Source organism: Papilio machaon, chromosome 19 (assembly GCF_912999745.1).
Source record: "Papilio machaon chromosome 19, ilPapMach1.1, whole genome shotgun sequence".
Classification (NCBI taxonomy): Eukaryota; Metazoa; Arthropoda; class Insecta; order Lepidoptera; family Papilionidae; genus Papilio; species Papilio machaon.
The window spans coordinates 256,002-279,871 of NC_060004.1; the positions used below are offsets into that span (position 1 = coordinate 256,002).

Sequence of the window (23,870 nt, forward strand, 5' to 3'; positions counted from 1 at the left end):
CTAGTTTCGATTTTGTTTTCATCGAGTTTGGTTTTGGCCTTTGGGTAGTCTACTGTGTTGATCGTGCAATAAGTTATTTCCTTCAAAAAATTATAAAAGAAACTATGTGAACTCTTGTTGCTTTAAGTAAATTAAGTGTCTGTGGCACACATTTAACACTCAGCGTGAACTGAAAATGCAACTGAGATGGTGTATTATTGATTTTTTGCTTAGGAACTGCTTAGTATTGTGATTTGTGGCTTCAATTTATTTAAAGTGCAATAATCAAAGGTAAGACTGAGATCAATGAGAGATGGTGTTATTACTTATCTCGTATATCATAAGCATTCAAATCAAAGTTTAGGTCAATTGCAAAATTTTCTCTAAGATTTTTCAAACAAATAAATTAATAATTGTTGTAAGTTCTACAAGTGAGATTTATAGTTACAATACGTTATTGATAGCAATATAATTCAATAAGCGGATATTACAATAATATCTTCAATCAACTCCAATACCATGTCAATATTTGCGCGTGTTTCCATAACACATGTAGTGGTTATATTTAATACGTAGTAAGTACTGTATTTAAATAGCTTTAAATAGACTCTTGCTTGTAAATACCCTGCTGTTGAAAAAGCGATGCCGGAATTTTATGTACTAAAAGTAATTTTTTTAGAACAATTAGAAATATTAAAAAAATTTACAACTCTTAAAGGAAAGACTGCTTCCTTATAATACTTAAATATTATAAATCGTACAAGTCATAAGTAGATAGATATATCCATAGTCCATACATGAATACAAACGAAAAATGTTTTAACTTAACTTGCGTCCGTCAATGAAATAAAAGCTCCCTAAAAGCACAGTAGTACCACCATAGACAGACGTAGGCAGCAGGTATATAAAATGCATATGGATTTATATCATTAATTCATAAAATGTAAATTAAATCTGTCTAGACATGGGGACCCTTACAGCTGAGTCGATTTAGGCTGCTCATGAAACGTTTTACACAAAAATTTTCATCAAAGTGAGTAATCGATGTAAGGACCGTTGCTTGGGGTTACCTGACCAAAATAAAAAATTAGAAGCACCGATGCTAATCGGTCGGATGCTAATAAATCTAAAAATTCCATGGTAATGGCTACATTACCATGGAATTTTTAAACAAAAAAACTGTATTAATCTAAGTTAAATTGGTTTTCCTTCGCAATAGTAGCAGACGAGAAATACAGGATGTTAGTAGAAGAGGTTAAAAATAAAGTACATATGTGTTTGAAATTTTATTAACCATGTACTTGAAGGCGATAGATCACTGAAATCTTAAGGTGCTGTAAGGCCAAAAAAAAAATCACATACCAATGTTCCAAATAAAAGCTCTAAGGTCCAAAGCATCATTTATAAACCCTAAGAAAGAAAGTAGTCTAAGAATCGGCCTGCGCGTCTGGGTGACCAGGCCGATGTTCATAGTTGTATACAAGAAAGTCTAACATAGGCTATATCTACGTACCTAATTAATCTTTAGCTTTAAAAATAATATGAAACCTCATTTGATCTAGTGATATAAAACTGGATACATCACTGTCGTACACTGGTGTGATTATTGAAAACTGTATTTGTACTTTAACTAATTTAATTTAAATAATCTGAACGTAAAACCACACTTAGATGAAGAAAAAAAAACGTATTAATCTATTACGAGTAGAATAGACTAATAAGGTTTTTTTTAACATAGTGCAAAATTCAATGTTTATCGAATTAAAATGATGCCTCCGACACGCACACTCATCAGACTGTGGTATTGCTTCCACTTGACACCTGTATGGTATTGCAGCAGGTGATTCGACCCATTCGTGCAATAGATATTATTGTTACTGGCGTCTACAACTGTTAATATTTAATATAACTGACACTAAGTAACAATTTAATGTAATACTTATTGGTAGGTCTACAGTTCAGGGCTACGAGTAAATAATGAGTAGAGTTTTTTATTTGCGATAATTTACATTTGCGTCATCAAAAGATAAATGACATAAAATAAAAAAGTTAAAAAAAAAACAAATGTTCTAAAAATTACTCAACGGTAGTGATAAGTTTATGTTTTACATATGGTTTCCCCTGGCAAAACAAATGTAACAAAACATATCGTCGAATGGAAACTCACAGTAAAAATGCTGAGAGTAGTAAGTTCAAATTACAGTACACTCTCACTCGCAGACAAAAAAATGGTACAAAGAAAAGCACTTGGAATTGATTTAGTGAATCTAATACCTGAAGTATTCAGTTGTGTGAACAGATAACAGCTTTGTTATTTGATGGTTAAATACTTACATAATTTAATGACATATTTAATATCTAAGCGACAAGTAACAATTATTTGTTTGTGATGCGACTTCGTGCGAGGCACCACATTAATGTTCAATATTATAGCCCATCAAAGATGCTCGTGAATAAATTACTATTAAGTAAAGCTATGCTGTTTATTTACATAAGATGTTTGCTGGATAGCGTCGATTTCAAAGATTTATTTCTCCATTTAACGTCTTTTGCGAAGTAAAATTTGTCTGTCCGTCTTTTGTCGCACTACTTTTGAGGGTTTACTACAAATATTTATTTATTTCCATTACATCTACTTCCTGTCTCTAACTACTAAGTGTTCTGACATCATTTATGAGGTAAAAAATTTGTCCTTCCTCTTGCAGACGATAATAATGAAGACGAAGCTGACGTCGGTAACGTACCTCGGCTATACGGCTATGGACCGCCGCTTCTCCAACTCCATGTTGCCCTGGCTGCTCCGGGAGATTCGGGCTACAGGGGTCAGGGATAAGGTATTCTCTACAACGTTTCCTGGGATGATATTATTTCTACATAGAAATAAAGAAAGTAGTCATATTTGGCAATATGTTTTTCAGTCTGGAATTTACCTTATTTACTTTACAGCTGAGTCTGGCGGTGGAGGAGAGCTGTCTCAAGGCGTACAACGGCAACTTCGAGCCTGTCATCATACACCGCCTGGTAGATATACTGAGGTACGAGGCTCACAACATTTACCATCGACTCCCTATCGGCCCAAACATTTTAAATTACTTAAGCACGAAGTATGAAGACACTATTTGGTCAATTTCTGAACATGATCATGTTTTTGAATTGCTATTACGATCTTTAGAACGGTTGAATTTGAACTAAACGGATTAAAAATCTTTCTTGGAAATGCAACCGAAAACCAAAAATTACCTTCTGCGTACTACTTTTTGTTTTGTCGACTAAAGCATATGTGTCCAGGGCCAGTCAAGTTCCAGGCCGGCCTGAGGAGTTGTTCTACATCCTAATAAATGAGAAGGAGGGCCTCCTGCAGTGCTATCTCTTCAGAGCAAACACTGTTCTTGAGGTAAGTGGCAGTTACATGATAAGTATGGTTTCGCTGTATTCTTTAATTTCATCTCTCGAAATTTGAATAAAAAAAAAATATTCAAGTAAAATTCTAAGATTTTTTTATATAACTATGTTAAATAATAAATAAAATTTTGTTCAGCTATGTATTTTGAATGAAGTATACATATATTTATTAACATTTTACTTACGTAAATGATAACCGGTTAAGCGAGTTTGACTCGGCAGCTCCAAGATAATCTTAATATTATATATATACCTTTGTTGTTGATCTTAATGATAACTATGATATTTACATATTAAGATGTAAAGTTAAATTACTTATAAAGTTGACTTTATCACTCGAAAGGATAAAGGTTACGCAATTATTCTTTAAAAGGCAATTTTCTTAATTACCCATTCGTTTGTTTGACGTCTCTTAATATAAAATATTATATAATATCTACTATACAAAATTGTGTCGCCGATTCTTAATAGCTTTTTAACACAGTAATTAATAAGTTAATATTGGCATGACGTCATTAAAAATAAATATTCCTAGAACAGAGGTGTGGTCGAGCAATTATATTTGAACATCCAACAACTTGAGAGCGTCAGTGGCTCAGGGGTTCACTTGCAATCTGCAGGTCCTGGGATCGAATCCCGCAATGTACCAATGTGTTTTTCGATTTTCGATTTACATATGTACATTTATCCGTCATTCGTACGGTGAAGGAAAATGTGATGCAACCTGCACATATATGTGAATTCCCGGGAAAAAAGAGTCGCGGCTTGCCACACGTCGCGTTCTGTCTCCTGAAATGCTGAAAAGTTGTTTGCGGAGGTTCATTTGGCCACACCAAATGCCTATCCCTCTGGGTTACAGGACTGATTTGTGTGTATATTTTAACATGTAAATGGCTGTTAATGTAATCTTATTGTCTATGAATTTATTCCGGAATTTATTAAACACTGAAACATATTTCAGTGTTTAAATTGACGATACAAATATGCCTATTTTTAATAAGACTGTGATTACAACCTTGTAGGGGTAAAATAATTTAGGTAGGTTAATTTTTTCTCATTCCTTATTTCCATTTAATTCGACTATTCTTATAGATGTAAGTATTATTGTGTATGTCTGATATGACATAGTGAATTTTTATTTGCCATTTTTACGAATATTCTGTTATTTTTTTTGTTACGGGATATCAACCTGACACTGGCTGGATGTTATGGCATCAATTTGAATATTCATCAAAAAAAGACAATGCAATGTCACATTGTTTATCTTTGCCTCCGTATAGCGCCAGCCCCGGAACCTTGACGCGATTTTATAATTGGAACATGTTCGAATATCGGCCAGTTTCAGTTATACGTGCCCGCGATTGCCAGTGACACTGTTAAAATAAAAAAAAATAAAATTTTCTGCGTTCTTTTCTGTGGTGCTGTGTTATTTTCGCGGCTTGATTAAATACCTATTTTTTCTAGATTTTATGATTACAATATTAACGTTGGGGAATTCGTGTGTTGGCAACAAATATTGTATATTTATTTGATTGTCTTGTATTTGTGTCTATTATTCACTGAAGTAGATTAGTTTTGTTTAGTCATAAATTTCAAGACGGAATAGGTAGTCATTAAACAGAAATACGACTCTCAACAGCTTTTCGTCACTTTTCTATAGTAAATTAACACTTTTGTAAACCTCCAGTATAAATAAACTTGGTGGAATATTTACTTACAAAAAAAGAAAAATATGTAAAAAAAGAAAAACAAAACTTGGCACCTTATAATATTTGCGATCTGCCTGTGGAACGCGATGTTAAATTCAGTATGGACGCCGCTAACGCAGAGTGCTGTTGTGTACCGTGCCGCGCAATTTTCTAACCTAGAATTTTGGTTCGGTGCTCTACTAATATTGTTCGCGTGTGAAATGGACTTATTATATTTTCATATATTGAACAGTATGGACTTTTATTTGTGATGAAAACGATTTAGTAGTAAAAGTAATGAAGAATGCGTTTGCAATATTAGTAAAAGTGGACAAACATTTGGCATAATGACTTCGAAGTAGTGCGTGCATATTGTTTACGAATAACAAATTTGCATCCGAGACAAGCTTTCAATCTTAGGTATAATAAATCAGAAATTATACCATAAATAATTCATTTCTACATTGATACACATTCTATATTGTTTTACTGTTTGAAAATATATATTTTTTATTAAGACGTGAGTGCGCGTATTTATAAATTTAAACGGATTTCTACTGAGGTGGGTGATAATAATTTCATTTATTTTTTAAATTTAAAAAATATTTATCTTAATGCGATGTGGTGTTTTAAACATATTTTACTTATTATAACGCTATTTTTAAGTTATTTAAAAAACGTATCTTTTTTATTATTAAGATTTTACAGAAACAGATTTTCATTATCCTTAGACACTGTCTCTAAAGCTAATTGGCAAGACAATTTCTGAGAAATTAAACAACGAAATAATAATAATAATAATAACATTGAAAATCGTAAATAGATAGATAGATTTAAATTTCCCTCGTGTTACATTAACATTACAATATTATTTACATCTCACTAATATTATAAATGTTAATGTTTGGATGGATGGATGGATGTTTGAAGGTATCTCCTGAACGCCTCAACGGATCTGGATGAAATTTGGCATAGATTTGAACACAGTATAAAAGAACACATGGGCTATTAATTAAGTATTTTTTTTTAATTTCGTGCCTGCGAATACAATCTCTATTGTTATTTTATTGTATATTTCTTAATTTTTTGTAAAGTTTAACAATATACCAACTCGTGACTTCTTTAAAACACTAATTAATAATTTTTTTACAACAATAAAACACAATATTGTGTTAAGAATTTCCTGGGATTTAATTTGTTTTAGATAAATATAATAATGAAATAACAACCTTTTATATAAAGGTTTTTCTTTTAATTTTTCAGAATTAGGAAAATTTTTACATTATATTGGTAGGTATAGTATTGCGTCACGCTCACTGAGGATATTTTGAAAATCGTCTTATTATTAAATGTCAAACTTTTATGAATCACTACATCTGGAGTTTAAATCTGAAAGTATTACGTATATCTATGGTTTAGAGTTAGAGCAGGGATCCCCAAACTATTTTGGACAAGTGACACCCTTTTCCGAAATGAACCGTTACCACATACCCCCATGGCCAAATTACCTACTTTTAAGATCAATTATTATTATTTTTCATTCTGAGTTAGGTCAATAGAAGAAGACAGAGTGAGCAATTAAGCAATTAAGCATTAGCAATGCTTTAAGTTCAATATCGACCCTTTTGGGAATCCCTGGTTTAGAGGTGTCGATAAGTTGTTTCGAATTATTGGCTCACGAACGTGACAGTTCTTATAAATCAAAAGCTGTAAAAGAAAACAAAATTAGTTTAATGTTTAATTTAATATGAGAAATAATAGTATAGAATAATATATTTAAGAAGGTTTGCTGCATAGTAGAAGAATCGTCGCATTGTATATAAAGTAAATCGAGCTAGGGTCTAGTATTCCAGTTGGTCAATGGATGAGAATAGCCTTGATTCCCTTAACATGGCATTTTCCACTTTCCTCGTAACAAGAAATATATAAACGTGGTTCATTAAGAAACCGGTTCATCAATGTCAATACATATTCAAGGTTTTTGAATCGAGTTCAAGTGTTATATAACTGTATGTATGTCTTATGGTAATTAGAACAGATGATTTCGATTAATAGCCGTACTCAAAGTTGTTTAATGAAGATCCATAGTGTAGATATGAGAAATCTAACAGTTAAATGATCATTAAATTGAGTGAGCCAGTAAGAGGCCGTTTGCGGTTTTAGGTTGTTTAGAACACCATTGAGGTAGTACCTACACCTTTGTCAGATACATCTCGAAGAAAGCCTAGTATGAAGTCTCGCTAGTAATCAACAAATTATTTGACAATGTCGATGTTATACTATACGTGTTGGAATTCTCGAAACTGATTATACATAGATCCGTTTACTTAATATCAAACAAACCTTTAATATAATTTACCAATTATTATTAAATTTTTTTTTTGAAAAAAACACCAAAAAATATGTGTATGTTTTTTCACGATCAAGTAAGACAACTGTAGTTGTAATTCCAAAGCTACATAAAGTAATTATTTTACATATATATTTACATAATAAAAAAATAAATTAATATTATTTATATATTTACTTGAACATTATTTTCGGATATAAGTCGAATCTCCTTTGCGGAAACCAGCTCGTGTTTTCGCATGTGTTTGCCTTATTTATGCTTCTTCTAGGATTGTCTTATTGTTTTTGTTGAGTGCTGCGTGAGCCAGCGCTACTAGTTGCCAGGTTGTCATATTAATTGGCTGTTAGGCGTTTTTCTTTTTGGAAGTAAACATTTCTGATACTGAATTGTGGTTGATTGTCTATTGCTGGCTTTTGATACGAATGTCCTATTGACATATAGAAAAGGAGCTTTATATCCTATGGTTAGATTTCTGTTAATTTCATTGATTGTGGAATTAGGAAGAATAACTGCTATAACATGACATATAGAGCACCACTACTGCCATTAATACGCTCTTTGACAGTAAAAGTTATTTACACAAGTTTCTAAACAGGTTACTGGCAGTTCCTAACAACACGTAACATTATCAATAACAAATCGTGTTGTTGTGAGACAATGGTTGTAAGATGAGCAGACATCTCATAACACGGGATGAGGGTGGGCATGCGGCTGCCGAGTGAACGTTACGTAAAACTGAATCAATCGCCTCGCCCACAGAGCTGATGCACAAACACTGGTGCGGATGTTGGATACGGGCCAAACATTTCCCAGAAATGCTTTTCAAGTTGTGAGTTTACACTGTCGATACACATGTAAACATATCGTTAACTCTCTCCAACTCTTTGGAAGAAGAGAGATGACGGTGTATTTGTACAAGAGTTGCAGATTCACATAGTGTTTACAAACAACAAGATGCTCTGAATATCATTGTTTTTGATGCACTCCTGGATTTTGCTCTAAAAACACATATTATTAAATCTCTGTGTTTGTATGATGAAACGTATTAATAAAACTAATTAACGTTGCAAAAATAAATATTAGTTTTGATACAAGTTGCCAAGTAACTAAAAATTAACGATTTATTTATTTTATACTTTGCTAAGACTGACCATTTGGACCTTTATTTGAGGTTCTATTTATTTTACACTATACGTTAAGTGAGATTGCACTACATAATTTGTAATAGAGAGAAAAAAAAATAATTACGACGCAATGTGACTCTTAATTTTATTCCTCAAAAAGCCTCATCGCCATTACGTTTACTAACACAACAAAATTATCGTGAATAGCTCGCAACTATCGTCCTAAATACCTTCATTTGGTTAGCGATAATGTTTATAGCGGTGCATTATCTGATGGGACGTCTGAAATGTTACACAAGAAGGTTCAAGAAATAAGGTTTATCTTGGTACTGAAAACATTACGTTTGTGATTATTAGCACGTCATTAAATAATAATTGAAAGCTTTGTCACTAGTAAAAATGTCGAATACAGTTTTTACTATGTATAAAGTGGAAAAATTTTACTTTTTATAAAAACAAGTAAAACGAGTTAACATATATATATATATATATATATATATATATATATATATATATATATATATATATATATATATATCCGTTGACAAATCGCTTTAAAATCGTTTGCCTTAAGTGAGATAAAGCGGTTCACCTTTTTATATTAATAACATTTAAATATTGGTCCTTCAAGCCGGTGCCGGCTATTGCGATCCTTGTTCTCTTATTCCCTGCTTTACTAGATATGTACCATAATTAACTTTGAATTAAGTATCAATCTTAACTGTAATAAAAAGGCATTTATGCAAAGGAATTATTAATATACAATTACGGCCAGTTATCGCCACATTTAAACACATGGCTGGCACCACACATTGTCGCAGATTATAAACAACTCATATCGTATCGAACAATGGAACAAATGTCTGTAATTATGTCGCAGATTTTATTATGAAAACTGGTTTACAGCATACATCATCAACAAACTACAAGGAGAAATACTTCAGGATATTTTAATTGATTACCAACATGTTAAAAACATGATCATTTATCCGTTGTCAATTATAAACCGAAAAGAGAAGGCAGCATCAAGTACATTCATTTCTTTCTTTATTTTTCGCCATTCCGGCGGAACTATTGGATGACAGAAATAATGCTACATCTATGGAAACCTATCGATACATCTGTTGTTAATAGCTGTTCATCAATAAATATTATAATAGTAATAGAACAATGGTAGGTATAAATACCGTGAAAACGACTGAACCATTGTATCTTGTGTCATATGCTTATGAAATTTCAAGTTTGTTTTACCTGATAGTATTTTATTTAATATACCAATTTCTATTATTCCTCTATTCAAAATGTATGCATTAAAAAAATAAATACATACCATGTAAACTGAACTGAACGATGCTATACCTGAGTGTAAGGTAAAAGCCTGCGGAAGTAGAGACCTTTTACCTTAGCCTTTATAGTTCAAGTAAAGCTTTCACATTCAATATCTTGTTGGGGGACGAGTGCATATGTACTCCTATGTCCTAGGCTGTAATTTTAGTGTTCATTACTGTAAGCTTTCTCTCACAGTAAACTCAAAGACGTTAGGGTAGAGCGCGGGTGATCGACCGCCCAGGACACTGGACAGTAGTGATGCAACGGAAGTGTCTTACCGGAACCAGAAACGGAAACAGATGTCAAAAATAAATTTTAGCAGAAACGGAAACGGAAACGGATGCGGAAACAGAAGTGTAAATAATAATAAAAAACATATTTACAAAAATAATTTTTTCGGTAAAAACAGTTTGTATTCGTTTTTTTTATTTATTAAGGCATTGGTTATCGGTGTCCTTTAGCCTTCAATGTATGTATTTTTACTGCGCTGCAATAAGTTTAAATACGCGTTTTTTTTTATTTATTTTCAGGAAATAAAATTACACTATTTACAAATTAAAGTTCGCCAAACCACTCGTGTTGACAAACGAAAAATATATTTCTAACTATATAATGATGATGATATATTACATGGTTATCACTTATTCAATAGTACATTTAATAACTCGTAAGTATGAAATAGTCACATTTTGCCAGTTGTCAAATTTTATATGGACAACAACTAGACAGTTTACTCTAGCAAGAGAAACTGATTGTTTCAAACAGCAGCAGAAAATATTACGCGCTTAAATTCACAAAATAGTACGTAAACAAACAAATGCGACAAGTGCCGAAAGGCCGCGCACGGACTGCGCGTCTCGCGCCGCGCATTTGGATCTCTCAGCCGTCGTAAAGTTCCGTTTTATCTCCGTTATAAAAGTTGCGGAAACAGAAGCAGAAACGGATGTTGAAAAGCACGCGGAACTTCCGCACTTGCGGAAACGGAAACAGACATCCGTTGCATCACTACTGGACAGATAGGGACGCCACAGGTCTATGAATTACGTAACCCTGTTACCCACCCTCCCCCTGGCCTTTAAGGCATGGTAAAAAAGGGGATAACCTTAAAACTGGCATTGATGTTTAATGAATATGCGTCAGCAAAATGAATAAATTATTATGGTAATGTTCAAAGGGCCTCTATAATTATCCCTATAATTTATACAGATTCATAAAATAAATGAGAGTCGACACATCAAATGATCATGTGTAAGAAAACGTGAACGCTGTAGGTGTAAACACGCGTTCTACTCAACATGTGACTTCCTTAACACGTATCCAAACAATATTTATGGTAATCTTAACTTGTTTCTATACAATCACGTTAATATGACAATGATAATAACAATAACAGAACAATTTATTCTAATAAAAAGAAGTTATTTGTAGTTTTGCTATGTAATGAGTAAACTCAAAAACTACTGGACCGATTTCAGAAATTCTTTTGCCGTTAAAAAGCTACATTATCACTGAGTAACATTGTACACTGATTACTGGATTTTTTCCGTGAAGTCGCAGGCAAAGCTAGTTTAATTAAATTTAAATTTTTACTTAAAAAGATTGCTTTTACCTGATTTATTAAGATTTCGGTAAGGCCGATAACCTTTCATTGTATTTCAAGTTCTATTGTCGCTTGTACAATATTTGAAAATTGTTTTATATTTTCAACAGATCGTGAGACATGATACCGACTAAGCCACTGTTCGGTTCACATTCCGATACATCAGCTATAAACGTCAAACATTTGGTAATTGTTGTCGTGGCTTTAAAATTGATTTGTCCTTGCATATTGTGTTATTAACTAACATTTTTGTCTAATTAATCTTAATTTGAAGGTGTTAAAAGAACCTACAACCTCAAGTTTCCCAAGCCATACCATTTAACCATTATGTCGTTGTTTGAGTGCATGTTTTATAGTTTTGTTGTTACATGTGGACTTTTTTACGTGTGATTTCAAAATGTGTTACATTAAAATCCTTGAGGTTTAGAGTTCAAGGTTGATGAAGATTGTTTTTATTTCGATAATTTAGTGTTAAACTAAACACAGGTAACTGATTTTTTTTGCATGCTAAAAGAGCTAACACTATACACAAACCTAAATAACTTGGGTCAGGTCTTTTTATCGGATCCAATCGAATGGATTTAATGACCTCAGTAATGGGTTTAAATCAAGGTTGTGTTTGTCATTAGCGAACCTTCGAGAAACCAAACACGAAAAAAAAGATGAGTACGACAAATGGCAAGGTCCTGCCAAATGAAACGCATTATAAATATTAATATTTCTGTATTTAAAATTTGCTTAGAAATAAGGCATTTATTTTATATTCACATAGTATGTGACGAGGAGAGAAAATCATAATTATTTTCCTAAAAGGAATTAGAATAGGTGAAATTCAATAACTTTTGTACATCAAAAATCCTCGCTTTCTAAACACTCTTTTAAGAAAAACATTGAAGTTTTAAAAAATATCGATAAGGTTTTATAGCACACTTTTATCGACACAAATCAAAGAGCGTCCCTTCCCTACGCCATTGATTGGTATCCAAGGCTGTCATATTGTGCCGATCAATTAGGGCCAGGCAATAGAGTACTGCACGCACTGCCATTACACTATTTACTGAATACAATTGTTGTTTGCGCAGGTGGATTTACTACATAATTGTACATACTTCTACTATATGCATGTCATAATTAAATATACGTTTGTTGTTAATATATTTTCATATAAGTATCTTATTTAAATGGAAAGGTCTTAAACTAAGTCAAATACTCTTCAAAACGTTTATTCACACTATCACCAAGGCCCACCTTTTGTGTAGGTTTAGTGAAGGAACCTCAAAGATGGGTAATGTGTGAAATTGCTGCGTTAACGAACCGGCGCGGCGTTGCATGTGTCGTGGGATTGGTGTAATGCAATTAATGAGGATCACCTTGCCCTCGGGTGTGTGCTATTTGCAGTCAGAGGACAGACTATAGTAGGCGGTGTCTATGCATTTTGCTAAGTCATTAATTGCAAATCCGTAGCCAATTACATACAACATATGCATCAATATAAGGGACTACACAAACCTAGCTGTAATCCACTGCTTGTTACCATTAGGTAACAAGTCTATTATACATCCCGCATGTCAAGTGGCATTTGTTTGCCACCGATGATATAAATTAAAAAAAAAGACGAAAAATGTTTCGAATTTCCGCTCGGTAACTGAACTTCTTTGTAGCCCAATTAGAAAAGTCCCTTCTTAATTCATTACAACATTCGAGTCAATGTCTAGATCTGAACTGTCATATAACTGTAACTGTTATCTAGCCGTTGATAAAGATAGTGACAACGTCAGCAATGCATCAGGCACGTATGAGCACGACTGTATGATCTCGATCACCGCCCACCATTGTATAGAGTTACAGCACGACATGCTAGATAACATAATTATGTTACTGGATTCTTTGATAACTGTTTTAAAGTTTTAGAATAACGTTTTGGTATGCTACACTTTACACCAGAATAATTACTATCGTCTGATGTACATGACAGTGTTTGGATTAAAATATAGTTCTGTATTTCTAAATACACGTATAGAACAGTTCTATACCCTCTATGCCTTGCTATAGTTGTATGTCGGTATGTGGCTCAAGGCCGTGCTTTGTACGTCAATAGTCTAGTTAGGGGTTAGTGTTTAGGGTCGTGGATTTTTAATTGAGTAATCTAACTTTCTTGTTATTCATTAATATATAAGTTAACAGTTTGTAAAACGTAAAAGCATCGACATTCTTCCATGTTACATAAAAGGCATTTAATATTTGTTATCTTTTCTTTACTTTCCATAAAAGTTGAAAAAAATCTATATTTTAGTGTATTAATAATCTCACTATAGTTTGTTTAAGAAAATAAACAATTTTAATTGTAGAGTTACGTAATTGTTATTGTATGACGTACGTGTTTGTATGTTTAAGACAACATATGATTGATGACTTCTGTTAGAAAAAAAAACCTGTACGTAAATTACTATGTTATCAGTGAGTTGGTAATCAAGGCCCAGCTTCTACTACGCAATATTCGTTTTGAGATTGTACATTAAAGTTGCATTCTAACATGTAGGATGTCTGTTGTTTCAATCATCCCCTTTTGTAGTAAATGTACAATAAAACATGTAAACATTGTACTCTACAGGTGACAGACCTGTTCAGCCAGATGCGGGAGCCGTCCCCGGGGGCCGCCAGCCCCAGGGGGTCGACGGGCTCGCTGAGCAGCGGCGCCGTGACCCGCAACATCGGCTTCCAACAGACCAACGGTTCCGACCAACTACCCTGGACCAGCCCCGCCATATCACTACCTGGCAACTGTAATTCTAACTTGTAAGTTATTTGTACCACTCTATTAACACTAGTGACCATACCAGGGTAAGTGACCATCAGGTTCACACCCAAAGGAAACTTGTAGTATGTCTTCCTACCATTCTAGCTTTAAGTCCATATTATTGGAACGAAGTTCCTTATCGCGCGTTGTGAAAGGGGGCTAGACGGAAAAAATTCTTACGAAAAGTTGTCACGACACTTTTTGCTATAGTAAGTATGTTAACGACGAATGAGCGCTACTTCACCATGGCAACGACGTGACAATATATAACGAAAATTCATAGAAATAAAATGTACTTCTTGTGAAGACTTAAGTTTTTTATTCATAGAATAAACATTGGTTCCTGCACTAATTAATCGAAAGGAACTTCGTTCCATCCGGGTGTCCCTTGACACCTCTCAAGTTTTTATTATTATTATAGTGGGCCTTAATTATAGCTGCGTAAACTAGTTAGTAGGTACATAATTGTTCAGTATACATGCGATACAGAAAAGTCAGTAGTTTTGAAAGAAGCTTGGCTTTATTTCAATGTCGGGATTTCCCTTTGTCGATTGCCAACATGTGCTGAGGTTACGGCAGTGCCCTTGTTACACCACGTCATATTAATTACCAAATGTATTGTTTCTTTTTTGTTGAATGTTAAGGTGATTTGAATAAGCGACGGTTTTTTTGGTTTTATACCTTGGATGAAAATCATCATCATTATCAGCTCACTATATGTCCCCACCGAGGGGCTCGGAGCCTACCCTATCCTATGTTAGGGGTGTCTAGGCCATAGTCAACCACGCTGGCCAAATGCGGTTTGGTTGACTTCACACATATCTTTGAATTTCTTCTTAGATATGTGCAGGATCACGATGTTTTCCTTCACCGTAAGAACGTCGGATAAATTTACATATATAAATCGAAATTCGAAAAACACATTGGTACATGGCGGAATTTGAACCAAGGACCAGCAGATTGCAAGTCAAGTGCTTAACCCCTGAGCCACCGACTTTCTATCGATTATCGAATTTTAGTCGATTATTTTGATCTATCTATGGATCAAAATAATCGACTAAAATTGTTGATTATCTTCTTTCTTCATAAACCCAATAAAAATGAATGTGCCACTAAAACACCTACATATTTGGATATCATTTTCATTCAATACAATAATTTTAAATTAACCAAAATTGTAATCAACATTATAAAATGCATATTTTCCTCAAATTCCTAGTTTACAAGATTCGTGCGGCACTTCAATGACAAGTTACTGGCTGCAATCCAAAACTACGAGTACGTTATTTAGAGTAGATAAACTACTATTGCTAAATATAAGGAAGTGTATGGAATTCTACCGGGATGTTTGACTGAAATAACGTTATAACGTTCCAAAATAATTATAGTCGTACTTTATGTTTGTTAGAAATAGAAGGAACATAATATGTAAATATAGTTGCCGGCGTTTGATGTGGCACTTTGAGCAAAGAAGTAAGTTTGTTCCCGACATGCCAAATAGAATGCCGGATACTCTAGGAAATGATACTGTAGAATTGGTGACTTGACTTTAATTGCATTTTAATGAACAGATTGTTAATGGTTTGAGAGATGGTTACACATTAGCTTTACACAATCCTGTTCCAATGTTTCATCACAGTACGTGACTGAGGTGAGTGTAAACTTGCCAAGTTGTCACTCTCCGTGCCAATGAACTACCATAGTTAATACGTAAGATGGAACAAAAATAAATTCTACGTCAATCGCACATATTAAATAAAATAAAATAAAATATTGTACGAAAATCATTTGTTTCTTATTTATTGCTTATGGTCATTATCGTCGTTACATAGTATGATTTTTAACTGGTTGGTTTTTGCACAAGAATTCTTTTACCATATCGACGCTGGAAAGCATAAACGCTGTAACCCTTGAAATCGCGAATATGTTTTTCACACGTTAATAATTTCAACCATTATCAAATGATAATGATTTTATTATAGGTTAGCACAAACTACACAACATTGCTAAATACCGCACGCTTGTAGACGTATCAGCTCACGAGTTATCATTTTTTGGCTCTCCTGTAAAGTTCATACTTTCGGGGTTACAGCGTTTACGCTTTCCAGCGTCGATATTTATCTTTTTCTATTGTCTGTACCGAGAATATCGATAGGGTCACAAACAAAGTATATGGTTTGTACTATGTAATATTGTTCCAGAACAAACGACTCATCAGGATTAGTCCGGAGTGTCAGTAACGCTTCTGCTCTCACTTCCTTATGCGCTGATCTCTCACCATCTGACTCACATTTCTTTGAGGTAAAAGTAATTCATATTTTTCGTAAAAAGAGGTTGTTAAAATATCCCATATCTAATGTAATCGGATGCTTGTAGGTTCTTTATATCGGCAAAGTAAGAATATCACAGAGGAAAGTTCCGGAAACTCTGATAGATGACGCCCTTCACAAGTTTGCTCAACACGAGGCGGAGAAAATCAAGAACCAGAGGCGGCACAGTCTTATATCTTCTACCGGTGTAAGTATACCGTATATGTTGATGAAAACTGACTTATATTGGCGATCATTTAATAATCTTGTTTATTTTGATTAACAGACTTCACTCTACAGCAATTCATCAGAAAACTTAAAAGACGATACGAAATCTGATGCAGTCAGTGAAAATGTACATAACAGGAATAGTAATCTGATCACGAGCACAACACCGCTCGAACCTGACAAAAACCATGCTTGGAAAAGCGTCGAAAATATACAACAGACTAAACAACTCGTTAAAAGCGAAAGCAACGAAGTAGACAAAGAATTCGATACGTTTAGTAAGGAAAGGGTTGAGAAAAATACTCAAATACGAAAAACTAGTCAAACGCCTTTGGAACCAACCGTGTTGGTACTAAACGTACCCACAAATTTGGGTACAGTGACAGAAGACGAGGAAAAGACTGAAGAAATACAATCAGTGATATCCGAAACTGCGTCATCGATAACGCAATTTTGTCAAACGAATTTTATAAATTCAAATACGGATACACTTGACAATGTTGTCAGAGACACTAATCCGTTTCGCAAAGAGATCTGTGAAGGAACCGATGATACAAAAAGTATAGACGTAAAAGATCCTTTACTCAACATACCAATAAAAAATGCTACACCTGTGATTAAAAATGATATAGATACCAAATCTAAAGACAACATTTCAGGCAGTCCAACATCAGACGATTCTAAAACCCAAAAACCTTTACAATTGAAACTTGAAAGGAATAATGATAAGATCGGAGCAATGCCGGAGAACAAACAGTTTCTAAGAGACAGATCTGCTTCCATAGGAACATTGAATTTGAAGACACCTCTAGCTCATTTAATTGGAGAACAAAACAGAACTATGCTTTTCCAGGTAATGCTTAATTGATTTCTCAATCAATATTCGTTGCGGTTTTTCCACGTGATGCGTTGCGTTATACACAAGTGCTGCACGTGCAGGTGGGCAGGTCTGAGCTGCGGCTGATCAGTCCGGACCGCAAGCAGGTGCTGCTGCAGCGCGCGTTCGCGCACGTGGCCAGCTGCGTGCTGGGCCGCGCCAGCACCGACCACTTCGGCTTCGTGTGTCGCGACGCCGGCGACACCTTCGCCTGCTACGTCTTCAAGTGCGAGAGCGACTCCATCGCCACCGAAGTTGTCAATGGTGACATCACTTACCTCTGATTCTTTTTCAGTCACCTCTCAGACACCTTGTTCTGATATAAAGGGGAAGAACAGGGAGATGACATCTCATTTTTGATACGCAACCTAGATGTGAGGAATGTTTCCTTTTTTGCAGAATTAACGAAAATGTCAATCATAAAATTATATTACCTCAGAAAGGTGAAAAGATCTATCGATTTAGCGAATCTAAAGCAATACTTATATGATCGCTGTTATTTTTTTTAAATGTTATATAATCTTGAAAAGATAAATCACAAACTGCGTCGTAACTAGGACTATAATTTTTCTATACTAGTCGCTCTGAAGTCAATTGACAATCAGCATTGTTAATTACCTCTCAGTACATCGCGACTTCATCTCATTTCAATCAAGTGTTATATTCGTGTTGTGACGCATTATAGGAATATTTTTAAATATTTTTCATCTCTTCTATATATTTTTTTTATCTATGTGAATTATTTTTGGGTGTTTTATTCACATCACTTACAATTTTTATACAAAAATTTCTGGTAACGGCTGTAATTTTTCGCTCGTAATTTTATTTGTAAATATGACGTAAATTTTATACAATCGTCCTCAATTTAAGATATACTCGTTTTTATAAAAATAAATATATATGTTCTACGCAAAACCCAACTATTTAAAATACATAAAAACAAGTATTTGTTTTGTGTAACAGCAATAAGACAGGCGTTCGTGGCGCACGCGGAGCTGCTGAAGAAGTCTCGGGAGAAGTCGTCCAACATGACGTGCGAGCATTGCCCGCTGCTGTGGTACCACCGCCTCTGTCATGACATCGAAGGTAATGTCATCTTTTACCTGCCTACTTACAATTTAACCGTTTAAAAACTAAAATTAGCTACAGCAATTGGCTTTACACTTAATCCAAAAGTTTGTTACAAAGTTAGTATACTGTTAGGCATGAACGAGAAGAAGACGCACGCGTTCATCTTGCGGCGCATCGAGCAGCTGCCGGAGGAGGAGCAGGAGCTGATCGTCACCAAGTACCAGGGCGGCACCAACCACATGTACGAGGTCAGACACACATTAATTTATAGGAAATTCTGCGCTCGGGGTCTTTTGATGTATGATAAATGTACACTAAGGTGCTGCTTAAACTGCTTACTCATTCTTTCATCCTTCTAGTTGAAAGGTACCACATGTAAGTTAACATTGTAGGTGAGCGAGCACAACGGCTTCCTGATGATGTTGTTGCGCGCGCACTGCGAGGCCAAGCAGCAGCGCCATGTGCACGACACCGCAGAGAACAGGTACACATCACTCTCACTCTCACTCTCTTCTCTAGATACAGATACAGCACACGGTAACAACTTAAATGTCAACTCTTTTATTTGTATATTTGCTTAGTGAATATGTAACGACTTTTTGTCAGTTTATTTTATATTCAGCGTATGACTTTCCTTATAGATCGGAGTTCCTCAACCAGTACTTGGGCGGCAGCACGATATTCATGAAGGCCAAGCGCTCCCTCTCCAGCGGCTTCGACCACTTGCTGAAGAGGAAGGCGAGCAGAGACGACAGCAGCCTGGTGGTCGCGCCGACTAAGAAGGTAAAAAGAAAGAATAATACAAAGAGAGAATAAATAATTATACAGTTCAAGTACTCTAAAAGACAATCAACGTAGTTGTTCACAACAACATTTATTATTTATCTGGTTATATTTGAAAAATGATTAGGAAGCGGTGCTGGAGACGAGTTCGGAGGCTGGGGGCGGTGATCTGCAGCCGCCAGACCTCAGGGCCAAGTCTTTGTCGCCCGCCGTACACACCGCTGACAGAGGTACAGACAACATTGTACCCACTATACACTTGTTGTAACTAAGTACTGTTTTACATTGAATCTGTCTTTTAATTCCGAAGACGATTTTACTTTTTAGAATGTTAAAGTTTCTTTAATAATTTTCTAGTTGTAACTATACATTCATTTCACTAGATCCAACGGGATCTCCCGTGATTCCTCCACCACTGGAGGAGGAACCGGAGGAGTTGAGGGATGACACCACGCCTGTCAACTCCCCCATGATGGATATGTAAGTCAGCTACTATACTGAAGTCTTATATGTCCTTGGTTTATTACTCTTAGAATGATTAAAATCTGTTAAAGCCGATTATTTTTGGCGTCTAACATCAACTAATATCTTTGGGTCAGCTTCCTCAAAGTGAGCGATTCGCGACCAGCTAACACGGAGCCCGGCAGCGAGTCTGATGCCACGTGGCGACAGGCCATCTACGAGAAGGCCACGCAGGCACATGACACACATGAAGGTTGGACCGAGTTGGAGAATTGGACATAAAATAAAACGTTTCTTAAGACTTATCTTCCCTGTTGTACTTCTCTGCTGCACCAGATGAGCTGACACCAGGCGCGCTGCTGGGGCGTGCAGGGGGCGCGGGGCGCCCGGGTCGACGGCGCAGTCGCGACCAGCTGCGCCAGCTGTGGCGCATGGCCATCGACCAGACCATACTGCTCGTGCGCATGGAGAAGGAGAACGCCAGGCTCAAAGGTAATTATTAAGCAACGCATACTTATTTATTATTAAGAATGTTATTGTTCATCTCTGTCTCACCCGTTTTAATATAATTTAATGACATACAGAGAGCGAGGAGTCGTCGGCAGTGCGCCGCATCAAGCTGGAGTACGCGGAGCTGGGTGCGAGCGACGGCGGCGTGGTGCAGATGTGGGACTCTCTGCTGGCGCGCGACCGCTCGCAGCCCGCGCCGCGCGTCGACAGGCACATGCTCACGCAGGCCGTGCGCAGAGGTACTGACAACTTACACTGCTCAATGCGCCCTCTATAGTCCAGGACGTTTATCTGAACACATGAGTGTTGTGTCGCAGGAGTGCCGCGGGTGTCGCGGGGCGCGGTGTGGTACTTCCTGGCGGAGCAGGCCAGTCTGCGTCTGCCGCCGGCGGACGTGCGCGCCTGTCCGCGCTACCACACGCCGTACCGCGCACTGCTCGCCTCGCTCACCAAGCACCAGCACGCCATACTCATCGACCTCGGTACACCTCACATGTTGTATGACTGTTCAATTCAGTAAAAGAATAGAGTTATGAGGCCGTCCAGTCAACTGAACTTGCTGCATACGAAATTTTTACTATTGTGGTCCAGGTCGCACGTTCCCTAAGCACGGGTACTTCGCGGCGGCGCTGGGTCCGGGCCAGCTGGCACTTTACAACATTCTGAAGGCGTACTCGCTGCTCGATCCCGAGGTCGGCTACTGCCAGGGCCTCAGCTTCGTCGCCGGCGTGCTGCTGCTGCACGTACGTCTCTATACATACATACTCATACATACATGGAACAATTTTTAACGTATGTGTATGTGTGTGATGTCAGATGGAGGAGGCGGAGGCGTTCGCGCTGCTGCGACACCTGATGTTCCGGCGCGGGCTGCGCAAGCAGTACCTGCCCGACATGAGCGCGCTGCAGGTCCAGGTAACAGCTGTATATGTCACGACACTGCTCTATCGCGTGTGAGTGGTGTTGTTGTGATGACACCTAACGCGCAATGTACACATGTGTTCCAGCTGTACCAGCTGTCGCGGCTGGTGCGCGACGAGGAGCCGGAGCTGTGGGCGCGGCTGGCGGCGCTGGACGTGGCGCCCGCGCTCTACGCCGCGCCCTGGATGCTCACCCTCTTCACCAGCCAGTTCCCGCTCGGCTTCGTCGTCAGGGTCTTCGGTCGGTACACCACTTACAGTTCCACTTCCATATGCTATGGCACCAAGAAAAATTATTCAGTTCTCAGTTCGATTACTCCCACCAGGTGTCTGTGTCTAGTACGAAGTTCGCACATCCAGTATAGACGTTGTATATGTTCAGATCTGATCTTCCTGGAGTCTCTGGACGTGGTGTTCTCTGTGTCGCTGGCGCTGCTGTGGGCGCACCGCGACGGCCTGCTGATGTGCACCAGCTGCGAGGAGGCCGCCGAGTATCTCAAACACAAGCTGCCCGACATGGACAACAACATCTACGAAAAGGTCATGAAGAAGGTGAGCAACGACCTCTCACAGGCTTCTGATATAATACTGAAGAACTGGTCTGAGATGGATTGACATGATATCAACCGGTGTGTCGGTGTGACGGTGTGCAGGTGGCGAGCCTGGACATCGGCCGGCAGCTGAGCGAGTACGCGGTGGAGTACGCCGTGCTCAGTGAGGAGATGCCTCGCCTTGCCGCCCTCTCCAGCGACAACCAGCGCCTCGCCGCAGACAACCAGCGCATGACCAGCGAGCTGGACGTCAGTACTTACTACAGTACACATACACACACTTACTGACACATACATATCAAACTTATTACTTTAATTGCAGTCGGCGATGGACGCCATCGACAACTATCAGAAGACGCAGGCGCGGCTCGAGCAGCAGAACAAGGCGCTGGAGCAGCAGTTGGCCCTGCTGAGTCGGCACCTGGCCGTGCAGCGTGACCTGCCGCCCGACGTGCGCCGCGTCATCCAGCCCTACGCCAAGAAGCTCTCCTTCGGCTCCAAGATATTCTCCAACAAGTTCGCCAGCGAGGAGGACGACGACCCCAAGAGGAATTTCAAAACGGGCGCCAGCGCACCCAACCTCTTCTCCAAGACATCCAAGGAGGAGGTGATGAACGCAGTGAACAGGGAAAGTAATAAATCTTCCCCCGACGCCGACAGGAGACACTTTATGATGAAGAAATCTCAGTCCATACACTCGGGCCTGATCGCGCCCAAAAACTACGCGATGAAGGTCCTGGACGAGAAGCCGGAGACGCAGCAGCAGTTCCGCTCGGAGCACTTGTCCGAGTCTCTGCGGGAGCTCGGCAGGAAGAGCTCAGGTTTCTTCGCCAACACGCACGAGCAGATCCGGCAGGAGCGGTTGTTCGAGCAGCAGCTGAAGCACGACTTCGACGAGAACCTGAAGAAGCCGGACCGCAAGCTGACGCCGACTTCGTACCTCGACGACCTCAACATATTCCAGAGCAGGAAGAGTATGTCGTTGAATTTGATACCCAACACGAAGACGCAGGAGTCGAAAAACGACAGCGGGTTCGTGACGCCGCTGAGCCCGGGCGAGGCGGAGAGGAAGGAGGAGGTGTCCTCTATCATCTCCCACCCGCTCAGCGACTGCGACGTCGACATCAAGTTCGACGGTCAGTCCACCAAGCTGAAGCAGATCCGTCCTCTGCGTCCTCACAACCGCGCACTCTAGGACATAATTACCCTGCCGGTACACCAAGAGAAGACAGATTGTGAGAAAGAAATGAACTTCAACATAAAATATCCGCTAGATTATAGACATAAGTATTGCTGAAGATGCAAGATCTGAAAACTATTCAACATCAATGTTATATGTTTTGTTTAGTGAAATAAAATATAATAAGGTTAATAGAGCTTAAAGTAGTAACGTTTACAATAAACTCGACCTGTTTAATTCGCCTACACATTGTAAAACTATCTTACATATGTAGGATGTGCTCAAATATTCGAAACTTCATAACCTTGTACTGCCGGAAAGCTTCCAATTTTGATTAGAAAATATACGAATAAAACATAGCATTAGTGATATAATATAGAAAAAATTAAAAATGTCTTAGCTGAAGCAAAATACCAAAGAGTTTACGAAAGCCATGAATATTGTGCAAGTTAGAGTTATTTAGAGATGATATTATGAGCTTAGCAAATATAGCTTGTATAGTTCGCCTTAATGTTACACGATTGTGTGAAATAATTTAGAATATAGATTATAAACAAATAGCGAAATAACTTTGAAGTCTAAAAAAAGTTAATTTTATTATGACCAGTTAGTTCACTTTATTTTACAATTTATTGAAGGAAAATAATGTGGAACGTTTAAATATGGATGTGGATATAATAATTACAATATATTTAAGGTTAAATGTAATA

At 37.4% G+C, this 23,870-nt stretch overlaps 1 protein-coding gene across 6 annotated transcripts; it reads left to right on the forward strand.

The window, feature by feature from the left end:
• Positions 1 to 51: 51 nt before the first annotated feature.
• On the forward strand, positions 52 to 23,706 carry LOC106716135 (TBC1 domain family member 1). Of its 6 annotated transcripts, XM_014509578.2 has the most exons (25): positions 52 to 270; positions 2,685 to 2,813; positions 2,926 to 3,014; positions 3,268 to 3,373; positions 14,084 to 14,268; positions 16,471 to 16,570; positions 16,646 to 16,786; positions 16,865 to 17,659; positions 17,746 to 17,947; positions 18,647 to 18,769; positions 18,887 to 19,002; positions 19,147 to 19,238; positions 19,396 to 19,537; positions 19,665 to 19,767; positions 19,921 to 20,017; positions 20,137 to 20,252; positions 20,336 to 20,491; positions 20,584 to 20,748; positions 20,827 to 20,991; positions 21,101 to 21,252; positions 21,326 to 21,424; positions 21,517 to 21,670; positions 21,812 to 21,981; positions 22,083 to 22,229; positions 22,303 to 23,706. In XM_014509578.2, the coding sequence occupies exons 2-25, from the start codon at positions 2,694 to 2,696 to the stop codon at positions 23,173 to 23,175; spliced, it is 4,608 nt and encodes a 1,535-aa protein (XP_014365064.2). In that variant the 5' UTR covers positions 52 to 270; positions 2,685 to 2,693; the 3' UTR covers positions 23,176 to 23,706. The 6 variants fall into 6 exon arrangements, with proteins under 6 accessions (XP_014365064.2, XP_045538658.1, XP_014365082.2 ...); XM_045682702.1 differs by lacking the exons at positions 52 to 270; positions 2,685 to 2,813; positions 2,926 to 3,014 and adding an exon at positions 11,583 to 11,658 and having other exon boundaries at positions 3,355 to 3,373; XM_014509596.2 differs by lacking the exons at positions 52 to 270; positions 2,685 to 2,813; positions 2,926 to 3,014; positions 3,268 to 3,373 and adding exons at positions 5,126 to 5,489; positions 11,583 to 11,658.
• Positions 23,707 to 23,870: the final 164 nt, after the last annotated feature.

Bases quoted from the DNA above. Each gene is read 5' to 3' on its own strand.
- LOC106716135 (XM_014509578.2), top strand. From the start codon at position 2,694: ATGAAGACGAAGCTGACGTCGGTAACGTACCTCGGCTATACGGCTATG. The intron at 16,787-16,864 runs GTAAGTATACCG...TTTGATTAACAG, and splicing joins GTCTTATATCTTCTACCGGT to ACTTCACTCTACAGCAATTC. The intron at 21,671-21,811 runs GTCGGTACACCA...GTATATGTTCAG, and splicing joins CTTCGTCGTCAGGGTCTTCG to ATCTGATCTTCCTGGAGTCT.